Below are 12,668 nucleotides of genomic sequence, written 5' to 3' on the forward strand. Positions count from 1 at the left end.
TTCCGTCGATCTTAGTACACGATGTAACTACAGAAGAGTCAAGTTTAAAATAGGAAAAATATTGAAACTCTTTGGTTATTTTTGAGTGCGATGGACTAATCAGATTCAATGGATTATGCTAAGCTATGCTAAAAGTGTTACCAGCAGACCCGGAGATCGGCTGAATGGATTCCAGAACAGTAAAAATCAAATGTTTAACTCTAGGGGAGCTGGAAAATGAGCATGTTTTCAAAAAAAGTGCTGTCCCTTTAAAATTGCCTTAAAATTTGAGTTAAATCAACTTAACAATATTAGTAAACTAATAGTTGCACTGTAAAAATGATTAGTTGACTTTACTTAAACTTTTTTGGGGGAAATCCGCTGCATTATAGATATAAAGTAAGCAATTTCCATACTTAATTGCTTAGTTTTTTATTGCAACGGGTTTCCTCAATTTTTAAGTAAAGTCAACTAATCATTTTTAGAGTGTGTATAACTAAAAAGTCAATTCAACCTACTATTTTAAATTTTGGCTTGTGAGAAGTTAAAATTTTTTTAACTTAATTTTTTTAAGTTAAAGTAGCATAAAAATATATGTTCATTTGACAAAAATGCTGCGTATTTACAGTGTGGGTCAAAAATGGACAAAGCCAGCCATTGGGTTAAATTAGGGTTAGGGTTATATTTGACCCAAAAATGGGTTAAAGGAGAACTCTTAAAAAAAATTCTTAAAAAAACTACCCCAACAGTTTACAGTTTCAATGCAGTTTAAAATTGCAATTTGAATGAAGTTTCAAAGGACTCTGAATGATCCCAAATGAGGCATAAGGGTCTTATCTAGCGAAACGATTGTCATTTTTTCAAGAAAAAATAAAAAAATATGCAACCACAACTTCTCGTGTTCCACTGGTCATGTTCCACTGGTCGTGTGACGCACCAGCGCGACCTCACGTAATGCATCATCACGTCAAAAGGACACGGGTGACGTATGTGAAACTACCCCAGTGTTCACAATTGTGGAGAAAGAGGACCGTTCTGACGTTGTATGTGGAATGATATTAATTAATTTGTGTCAGTTTATTGTTTAAAATGGTCCGCAAATGTGCGTTTCACATATGTAACGCATAACCTTTTGACGTGCTTACGCAATACCGCAAGGTCTCACTGGCGCGTCACACGGCCGGTGGAAGATGAGAAGTTGTGGTTTAAAAGTACATATTTTTATTTTTTCTGTCAATAAAGTCAATTAAAATAAGAAAAATCCTGGAATGTTTTCCTCAAAAAAACATAATTTGTTTTCGATTGAACAAAGAAAGACATTAACATTTTGGAGGACATGGGGGAGTAAATTATCTGGATTTTTTTAAAAGAACATTTAGTATTCCTTTAAAACAATTCAGCATAGGTTAAATTACAATTCAATGGGGTGGTTTCATCCCATTTTGACCCAACTTTTTGAAAATAACCCAGCATTTTTTCGAGTGTAGTATAGTCACTAGTGAGTGAAGTTTGTAACTACATATTATTTTGGTGCCAACCAGCATTGTTATTTCCTTACACATTTGCTTTTAGGCTCATGCAATTGTATAACAATAACCTGGATATGTGGCAAGTTGCAAACCATGGTGCTGATAGATTTTTCTCAAAGTCAAGAATATATTCATCTAGCCTTGCTTTATTTCTTTAACCTGCTGAATGTAAAACAACTGTGCAGTTTTTTAGCCATCAGAGCTTTAAATGCAAATCTGTAGATCGAAAAGAAATTGCCAGTGATTTATTCAAAGAGTACTGCTGTAAAATTCTGCCAAAAGTCCATTGACAGAACCTGGGTCTTACTGTGATATTTGGAGCATGTAAGGCTTTTATGACTCAACTTCTCTGTGGTTTTCCTTTATGCAGAGATGAACAGGCATCATTACTCTTTATACGTGCACAACTGCCGCCTGGTGTTTCTGCTGAGGCGAGACTTCATTCAGTTGGACTCCTTCAGGCCGGCAGAGTTTCACTGGAGACTGGAACAGGTGAGGGACACCCGGGCACCTGCCATACCCTCAAGCACACACGTCCACATCACGGTTCTGATAAACAAGACTGGAGATGAAGCATGTTAATCAGGTTCCATTTATAGTAATAACTTTTGAAGCAAAGTTCACTCTGTATAATTTTCAATTACCGGTGACTCATTAATTGAGTGACTGATCTTTAGTTGTCAAGAGCAATTTGCCACTCTTAAGATAATTATTGTATGAGAGGAAAATTTGAGAACTGGATATGCGGTGTCATTCGGAGATCTCCGGTGCTTGGTTTGTTTGTGTTTAGAAACACTCCCTATATCTTCTTCTTTGACTAATGTTGCATGTAGTGAGGGTATAAAAGAGGATGTATGTAATGGGGAGGGATAGACTCAATGTGTCACTATGGCTCCCACGCCTGCCGTGGATACCAGCGAATCAAGTTGAGCCGCATGTAATCAGAATGAAAAGCTCTCCACAGCAATGACCTCTCGCTGTGAAAATAATGATAGTGCTTCGCCCACACCTGTTCTTAAGTGCAAATTATGCTCGCGTGCACAACTCTGTGCTCGGCCGTATATACGGCCTGATGCGGGTAATTATTCTGTATGTATCGTCAAAAGACTTTTTGTCTCTCTCCCTTAGTGTCTGAAAACACAAAACAGATCATTGGCTAAGAGGCCTTTAATCAATAATCTAGATCAATTATAGTAAGTAGGGCTCTGGAGTGGACCAGTAAGTAGATCACAGCACCGGCAGGGTTTGGTCATATTCCAAAAGCCTGCTAGCACCGCAATTTTGCAATCATCCTGACAGCAGATGTTTTGATTAGACAAAATAACATGTGAGGAATTCGCCCACACGTGTTGTATCGCATTCGTTCTCTCAATGTAGCATAGGCGATCTGGGATGGTAACAGAAAGTTAATGTATTCAAACCCTACAAAAAACTATTTGTTAGCTATCACGATTGTGCCCGTGAGCCAGACATTGGACCTCACATTGTCACTGTAAAGAGCATTTACACTCGGTGCAATCTGCGGCAACAAGCGATTGGAGGCCATTTATTCTTAATGGGAGATTTACATAAAGTTTGTGGCCTGAAGCTAACTAACATCTGATGCAGAAAGTTTGCTGGTAAGCTAGGATGTGTTAGTTACAATAAACAAACCTATTCGGTCATTATCATTGGAAAACAAACAACTGATGATCTTTTTAATGCTAGTTTAAAGCTACACTGTGTAGGATTTACTGCCATCTCGCGGTAAAATTCTATATGACAACCTACTGAATATTACTATCTAGACCCTCCCCCCCAGCGAGTGCATTTTAACTCCTACGGTGGCCATTTTATGCCACGGTTAACATGAGTTTCAGTACAAAGCAATGAAAAATAACTACAATTTACAGCGTCCTTTGCCTGTGATCCGTCATAGCACACAGATTTATGTTACACATGGAAAAAGTCAGATTTTCATGATATGTCTGCTTAAAATCCCAAACAAAAAGCAACCAGAAACGTAGCTTAGACACTCCTTTTTCATCGACGCGAGGAAAAATATCATAGGGGCTGTTAAGATGTGTTTTCGTTGATCAGATCACAAGTGGACGAGAGAGACGCATCACGTCAAAAATGACAATCGTTTCACTAGATAAGGCCTCGTTTGGGATCATTTATAGTCCTTTGAAACTCCGTTGAAAAAACTGTTAAGTGTTGAGTTGAGTGTTGAATGTTGGGCTCTATTAAAGTCCATTGAGATGAAAAAGGTCCTGCAGTGTTTTCCTCAAAAAACATAATTTCTTCTCGACTGAACAAAGAAAGACATGGTGACATGGTGGTGAGTGAATTGTCTGGATTTTTCTTTTGAGAAAATTGAATATTCCTTTAAGGTGAGTGCATAAACTCTGTTGTAAACGGGTATTTGGACATAACTGTTTATTAGCAGTGTGTGAACACAACCACCATACAAAAAAAAAATCCACAAAAAAAAACAATCCACCCTCTCTTTCTTTTATAATCCACATTAAACCAAAGCGGTCTTATTAGGTATGCTGTTTTGATATTCTTATCAATGTGACATCACACTGATAAAGCCCCGCCCCCAGCCACTGACATTACCATATTTTCGCTCACGTTGTGCAGTCTCCGTCGTATTTAAATAGTATGATACTATAATTTCTATTTAACTGAAAGCGCTACCTGTATTTTGATAAGGGAGTGAGGACCAATAGCTCATTTGCATTTAAAGGTACACACAGGAAAACAGTCAGTTTTTGCTTCCACCCAAATATGGGTACTTTGGACATGCTTTTATAAATAAACTGTGCAGGATTTGGACAAATTATAGGCAGAGGATTGACTACTGCAGATAGTGGAATATAACCCGGTCTTTTACATGTGCTCAATACAAAAGTATGGATCTTTTATTTTGACCAAAATGGCTGATGAAAAACAGAAGTAAACAAGCGGGTGAAGGTGACATGCAGCCTGCCAGCAAGCTGTGCTGATCGTGCTGTCAACACTCACTATATAAAACAATACGAAGCAAAGCCTCTGTATCAGTGTATGTCTCTTTCTGTTCATTTTTCTTTCATGGCCATTTGGTTTGATTTTTGTAGAGACAAATATTTCTTTCCATTCGAGATCTGCTTGTGAATGAAAAAAACATTGAAGGCAAGAGAAAGGCTTGTTTACACTTCAGTGCATTTTCGCTCTTCCTGTTTTCCTCACCATGTACCTGTTCTCTAGCGGCGTTTGATAATGGTGCGTCTCCAGCTTGGAGACAGTAAACAGAATATGCTCGCCTTGATCTCGGCACGTAGTTCAGCTCTGTTCCCAACATGAGACGCATCTATTTTTCTTTCTGTTCCTACCGCCCGCCCCCTGTCTGGCTGCTTGCCACTGATACCTAAACAGCAGATTATCCTGTTGTAAATGTCACCGTAGTTAGTTTGTCTTCTTTTATCTTTAATCACAAAAAACAAATACCAGGGCCAGACTTTTGACATTCAACAAACTCAGAAAACCCAGTGGAATGTACAATTCGGCTCATAAATACCTAGATAACTGTGTGTTTAAAAAAGCTTTCAATAATTCAATACTACAATCCTCCTGGAAGTTCCTTTACGTGGTTTGCTTGGTAACAGCTTTAAAATGTGAATTTGTTTCCCAGTGGATTGCTTAAAACGTGCACACTGGTCCCAATAAGCTCCCAGCAAGCAATGGCTGTGTCCCAAATGGCACACTTTATGGGGTCCACACAAGTAGGGTGTCCTTTTTGTCATTGTAGGTTTAACTCTTTCCCCGCCAGCGTTTTTTAGAGTTGCCAGCCAGCACCAGCATTTTTCATGATTTTCACAAAAGTTTAATGCCTATCAGAAAATGTTCTTCTGAAAATATATAAACATACAATACATCAAATAAAAGAACAGACCCTCTTCTTTAAAAAAAAAAAAAAAACGTTTTATCCTACCTTCATTATAACTCGTTTTATCACCTCTTAAATATGGGTAGGTTTCTTCAAAAACATCAAATTTCGAGTCCATTTGTGTGAAGGACTTTTGATAGAGATCAGATGCAGAGCGAAAATACTCGTTATTGGCAGGAAAGCGTTTTCTCTTAATTGACGAGTTAACTCGTCAATGGCGGTGAAAGAGTTAAAAGCGCCCTGACCTTTTCGGTCAGTATTCACTTTTGATGCACAATTTCCTGAAACACACTTATGCGAGGTTTGCAGCAGACTTCTTCCCGACAGTCAAAGCAGCGTTATGTCACGAAAGCGCGGAAATGTAGGCAGACCGGAGTGTTTAGGGTGCCATTTGGGACAGGGCCAATCGCTGTCATTTCACCGTCTATGTTAACTGTGGACCCAAAATAAACTTGAATTTGGTATTCAAGTTGAACGTATTTTTTGCCAAAATAATTTGGAAGATGTATGATATTTTAGCATGTAAGCAAAGTCAACTGTGATTACAAAGTGTTTGCTTACCTTTATTTATTTATTTATCTGTCTATTTCATTTTCACTGACAGTCCAAATTTTGCCTTGTTCTATCCCAGACATCGAGGCTGTGTTTGCTATTAGACGTCTTTAAAGGAACACACGACTTTTTGGGACTTTAGATTATTCACCGTATCCCCAGAGTTAGAAAAGTCCATACATACCCTTTTCCATCTCTTTGCATCTCGTAACTCTGTCTGACGCACCCAGTGCACAAATACTGGGATAAAAATGGCTCCAGCTAGCATACTGCTCCCAATAAGTGACAAAATAGTGCCAACATTTTCCTATTTATATGTTGTGATTTGTATAGTGCCTACAAAGGCTAAGTGCAGTAACTACGCAAACACTGAAACCGAGAAAAATGCCCTTAATGTTTTTTAAACACAGCCAGTCAAACATCTTACTGCAATTTTGGCACACACGTTTCTCTGAAATGGGACAAAATTGAACCAGGAGACTTTGTCACAAGACAAAACAGATCTCACAAAGCCCATTTCAATCCTTATCTCAATTTTGACCAAATGCGTAGTTACTGCGCTGTGGCTTTGTGGGCAGTATAGTCACAGTGTGTACAAATAACATGGTCATATGAGACACAGCCATCTTTTAACCGTATACATACTGGGAACGAAGGCGAGCGCAACACTTGCGCAAACTCTGCTTCTCATCACAGGGCTTCTCAGGTGCTTCGAGCAAATAGTAAAATGTTGGCATTATTTTTCACTTATTGGAAGCAGTATGCTAGCTGGAGCTATTTACTTCCAGTCTTTGTGCTAAGCTGTGTGTTCCTTTAAAAGGCAAAATTGCTTGCTGGGTTGTGTAGCAGTCAAGTTTTGCCAAGTGCTTTTTTATACAGTTTAGTAAATGTGATGAAGTCAAGGTGTTCGTGTCCGCTCGTCCCCGCTGACAAGTCAGAAAGAATCTAAAGGAAGGGGCCACAGGTGCTGACAGTGTTTCTGTCGCCATGGCACCTGTAGATGATTTGATTGACAGGCAGCCATCACCCTTGCCAAGCGGCCTGCAGCAGTCGGAATGCTGTATTCTATTAAGAGCCCAACATTGATCCAGTAAAAGGCTTCACTGTGATATCGTGGCAGTAACACATTAAGTCGGAAGGGGGGGGGCAGCGGTTGTTGGCTGTTGGGCATCTCAAGCAAATGCTGCTCTTTGCAGCCTCATCAGCACTCTGAGAGGACACTCAATGGCTTCCACTGCAACTCCATTTAGCCCTATTGATTTTGCAATCTTCCTCACACCTGCCTCTTTAGGTTTTTTCATCCTCTTTTCGTCGAGAGGGAGAGATTGATGGAAAGGGAGTGATGCTGAGAGCGGAGGATATGTAATGGGGGGCCTATTTTCTGCAGTTTTGTGTAGCAAACTTTTCTCTGTTTCTCTAATCAGATGCATTATGGGATGTTTTCAGACCAGTAACTGTTAGTTTAATGTTGTTAACGGGACAGTTCACACAAAATAGAACATTATGTCATTATTTACTTATTCCAAACCTGTATGTTGTAGCTTTTCAATGAAACACAAGGACAAGCCTAGCTCATTTGCTAAAGCATTGCATTAGCCGCGCAAAATATCATTGCTTTAATTCTAGAAAAACACACATATTGATAAAATGTTTAGCTTGGATGAAAGCATCTGCAAATCGCATAAATGTTAAATGTAATAAACCACAATGATTTTTTGTTAATATTCGTGTTCAATTGAAAGAAAAACAGCCTACATGTTTGAAGTTATATGACATCATTTTCATTTTTGGCTGATATACTGCTTTAATTTAAATATTGTCACGTGGAAATGGGAGCTTTGATCTAGTCCACAGCCTTCTCCTATTGTCAGAGCACATAGTTCATCAGACAAGGCCGTGTCTATTGAAGTGAGCAATACATCCAGAACGGTAACATTGATTTAAAGCAATAAAAATGAGGCATCGTTTTTTTTTCCGCAGTGGCCATTAAACAAAGACATATGGTCCCCGTCCATGAGATCCCATCTGATCTTCGAAAGCACTGTTTAAGAGGCGAGACAAATCATTTGTTAATCGCTCTACAGCTCTTTCATACACTCGCCTAAATCAATAGTCAAAGATTTGTTTGTATCGACTGTCCTACTTATTGATCGGAGATGCGTCTCCGTTCAGGGTCCGCTCGTGGCTCAGCTCGTTGGCGTTGGATAGCCCGAGCACGCGTGTCATTTATCCCGTCTGACGGAAATCATCGACCCGCGTCGCTGCGGCAGAAAATTACACTCGGAATGTCGATATGACATTCATTGTACGCTTATCTAGTCGCAATTACACGGCCACATCTGTGGCTTTCTTCAGCAGTGCGCTTAAGACGCTCTATTGTTTTGTGTTAGACGGATTGCGTTCTATGCATGACCGCTTATTTGCTTTAATGAATACATGAAGACGTATAATGAGATTCTGCAGAGGAGAACACAGAGCTTATCAGATACTGTCAAACTTTAAGTATAGACAAACAGATGTGCTCCGCTGCTGCTTGAGCTCATTTAAATCTGGAAACAGAAGAACCGAGTGGTGTTTGATTTTTCGCTCGTTTACAAAGATTTCATGGAGCTTTGCACAGTGTTAAATATTGTGTGTATGTTTGTACCATAGATATGAGTGCGTGTATGTATGTATGTATGCATGTATGTACACTCACCTTAAGGATTATTAGAAACAACATACTAATACTGTGTTTGACCCCCTTTCGCCTTCAGAACTGCCCTAATTCTACTTGGAATTGATTCAACAAGGTGCTAAAAGCATTCTTTAGAAATGTTGGCCCATATTGATAGGATAGCATCTTGCAGTTGATGGAGATTTGTGGGATGCACATCCAGGGCACAAAGCTCCCATTCCACCACATCCCAACGATGCTCTATTGGATTGAGATCTGGTGACTGTGGGGGCCATTTTAGTACAGTGCACAGTCAGAATTCGGTGTAAACAGAATGAGAACATGGATCCATCATGCCTGGTTACCACTGTCCAGGCTGGTGGTGGTGTTGTAATGGTGTGGGGAATGTTTTCTTGGTACACTTTAGGCCCCTTAGTGCCAATTGGACCTCGTTTAAAGAGCCACACAGATCCAAAATCGAAACTAACCTTTATTGCAGTGTGTCGTGTAGCTGTCCATCAATGTAAACAACGTGTTAAGTAGTTGAACCAAAAAGTGCACGATTAATAAAGTTATTGGCTTCTAAAGTAGGGAGTCGACTCTGAATCGCTGAAATGAGTCGTTATAGGGAGTGAGTCGTCTTCCTGATATTATCCACGTCACACGAACTTATCCACGTCACAGCCTTGCCTGCGGGAGAAACGAAAACTATGACCCGCCCACAGCTAGTTTGTGTGTGAGTGTAAACATCAGCTCACGCTTTGTTTTCAGCTTGTGTTGTTTTCACTACCAAAGAGGACTTTTTCAAGAAGGGATATTCTAAACGTGTCTGGCTGTGAAGAATCAGTGGTTAAAATTAATTTTTAAGGGAGGGATTTAGACGTTTGGCAATGCAAGATGGTTCAGTACCCACTTTATTTGGAACAACATGCGTCTCCTAACCACAACCTGTAAGTATGATTATAGCTACATACTTGCTTAAATGAGTGTAAAATGTCTATAGTCGTTTTATTGCTTGGATTAATGATGAATGATATCGTTGTTTAAACTCTAACTTATATACTGTCAGAGCCACGATAGCAAGCAGTTTTGCTATGACCCGGTTAGTTTAGATAAATGCTTAAATGAGTGTAAAATTGTTAGTTTCAATCGTCGTTTGTATTGTTTGGATTAATGATGAATGATGTTGTGTGTTTAAACTGTTAATTTACTGTCAGAGAGTCACGTTAGCAAACGGCTAATGCATGCTTATTTACGGTTTTGCTATGACCCGGTTAGTTTAGATAAATGCTTAAATGAGTGTAAAATGTTAGTTTCAATCGTCGTTTTTATTACTTGGATTAATGATGAATGATGTGTATTGATGTTGACAATGTCTTCTCAGTAAATCATGTTAGCACGAGGTCAGTACATGTTGCACTGTTGTTGGTCTGTGCCACCGATCTGTGGTCTGTGAGACTGATCTGTGATCTGTGCATTGTGTGCAAAGACACTCTGTCAGTTGACCAATCAGAGCAGAGTAGGCTACTGAAAGGTGGGGTTTAGGCAGGCTGAGTCGTTGAATGGCTTCACACGAATCGTTTGGGGATCTCTGAGAAATGGGGTAATTTTAAATTTATATTTTGAGAAAATTACAGCGTTTTTTGACCTTGCATGCATTTAAACCTGTTGTCCGGGACTTATAAATAGTGATAGGATGCTTAAAATTGTCATCAATTGGCTCTTTAAATGCCATGGCCTACCTGAGCATTGTTTCTGACCATGTCCATCCCTTTATCACCACCATGCACCCATCCTCTGATGGCTAATTCCAGCAGGATAATGCACCATGTATGTCACAAAGCTCGAATCATTTCAATTGGTTTCTTGAACATGACAATGAGCTAAATGTCTCAACAGAAATCGAGACTCATCAGACCAGGCAACATTTTTTCAGTCTTCAACTGTCCAATTTTGGAGAGCTCGTGCAAACTGTAGCCTCTTTTTCCTATTTGTAGTGGGGTCTTCTGCTGTTGTAGCCCATCCGCCTCAAGGTTGTGCGTGTTGTGGCTTCACAAATGCTTTGCTGCATACCTCGGTTGTAACGAGTGGGTATTTCAGTCAAAGGTGCTCTTCTATCAGCTCAAATCAGTCGATCCATTCTCCTCTGACCTTTAGCATCAATAAGGCATTTTCGCCCACAGGACTGCCGCACACTTGATGTTTTTTCCTTTTCACACCATTCTTTGTAAAACCTAGAAATGGTTGAAAATCCCAGTAACTGAGCAGATTGTGAAATACTCAGACCAGCCCGTCTGGCACCAACAACCATGCCACGCTCAAAATTGCTTAAATCACCTGTCTTTCCCATTCTGACATTCAGTTTGGAGTTCAAGAGATTGTCTTGACCAGGACAACACCCCTAAATGCATTGAAGCAACTGCCATGTGATTGGTTGATTAGATAATTGAAATTGGACAGGTGCTCCTAATAATCCTTTAGGTGAGTGTGTGTATTGTATATAATAGGGGTGGACATGAGTACTACATCCGCCATGTTGATACGTTGTCGTCATGTCATATCAGCACAAATTCAGCCGCATCACCGCTTTCACACAACGACGCCTCTTCTTCTTCATTGGATAACTCCTCTACCAAGACATCATGGGATAGTGAAGTGTCCGTCGTATGCACAATTCACAATCTAACCGGAAGTAGTAGGTCATCCGGGAACTATTCGCATACTGTTTTTGGAATACTATGTATTCGGACATACTACTTTTGCTTTTCGCTTACTATATAGTGTGAAAAAAGGCGGTTTCGGACGCCGCATGTGTCGTGTTGGGCTGCGCAGACCGGCGTATGACATCAGTACAATGCATGATTCAAAAACAAACAGATTTGTTTGTGTCCTATGCGCAGCCGCGGCTCGGCAACCCGCCGATCCATGCACTGCTGTGAAGCCGAACACACCTCACATAACTGAGGCACTAGGTTTAAAGATCACGTTCTCCCTGAGCTCATTGTTCAAACTTTAGTTAGTGTGTATAATACCTGCAAAATGATAAAGCTCGGGGAGGTTTCTGTTAAAAACATTTAATCCATTAATAATCTAGTATGTGTTCATTTTTCTGTCTAAAATTAAGTTTTATTTGTGTGTTTTTAATAAAAATATTTTTCCTTTGATTGCCCCGCCCCCAGTTCATTGAGTATTCGTTTTTCAGACCTATGGATTAATCAAAATGAAAAAATGACATGCATGCACATATATATGCAGTATATATATACAATGGCTAATTGTATGAAAACATTTATAATTCATAACACCTCTTTTACAGCCTGCAAAACAAAACCGTAAGGCTTTGAATGCTACTAGTGAATGTAAATAATATGTGAAGATACACAGAAAGTCATTGGAAAAAAAGGGCAGAATTTTTTTGTTTTGTTACCCTGTTACCTCTCAAGGCATTTTTGGATTCTTTTTCTATTCAGGCCTCACGTCTTGCCATAATCATAGCCTGTTGTGATGTACCTAAAGGCTGTTTAGCGCTGTGAAATAATCATGAGTCTCTGAATAATGCATCTCTACAGCTCTGTTTCCACATTAGCCGAGCAAATTTCCCTCGTACATCAGCGCCATGACCGCCTCCTTTCTATGACTTTTCACAACTTCTCTCCAAAAGATAAGAATAAGAGAGCTTTAGTTTTATTCTGTCAGACTTTCATCTACACCATTTCGTCTGTTGCCTCTTATGCATTCGTGACGCTCCCAAAAATAGCACAACCAAAATAAGCTATCTGCTGTTCTTTTTTTAGAGTGACTTGGCGGTGTGTTTTTACCGTTCTCTCTCCCTCCTACCGTGTTTTACTTCAAAGTAAATTTTGTACGGGGCTCCACCAGGAATATTTTGCCTAGAGCTCAAGGCACCGAATACCAATTGTCTCTTTTCAGCAACAGCCTGATCAGAATTTTACCAGCGTCTGATTCACGTGTGTTGAATATTTGTGCACAAGATGTTTTTGAACCTGTGGAAAAGGAAGTGATTGCTTTGCATTGTGATTGG

General features: G+C 39.7%; 1 protein-coding gene across 2 annotated transcripts in view; it reads left to right on the forward strand.

The window, feature by feature from the left end:
* Nucleotides 1–12,668, forward strand: part of clstn2a (calsyntenin 2a) — a 363,118-nt gene that overhangs the window by 292,099 nt on the left and 58,351 nt on the right. For both annotated transcript variants that reach the window (XM_055203135.2, XM_055203134.2), the window contains one exon: nt 1,879–2,000. In XM_055203135.2, coding sequence (XP_055059110.2) covers nt 1,879–2,000 — 122 coding nt within the window. The remainder of the gene's footprint in view (nt 1–1,878; nt 2,001–12,668) is intronic.

This window comes from Misgurnus anguillicaudatus, chromosome 2 (assembly GCF_027580225.2).
Source record: "Misgurnus anguillicaudatus chromosome 2, ASM2758022v2, whole genome shotgun sequence".
In the NCBI taxonomy this organism is placed as follows: Eukaryota; Metazoa; Chordata; class Actinopteri; order Cypriniformes; family Cobitidae; genus Misgurnus; species Misgurnus anguillicaudatus.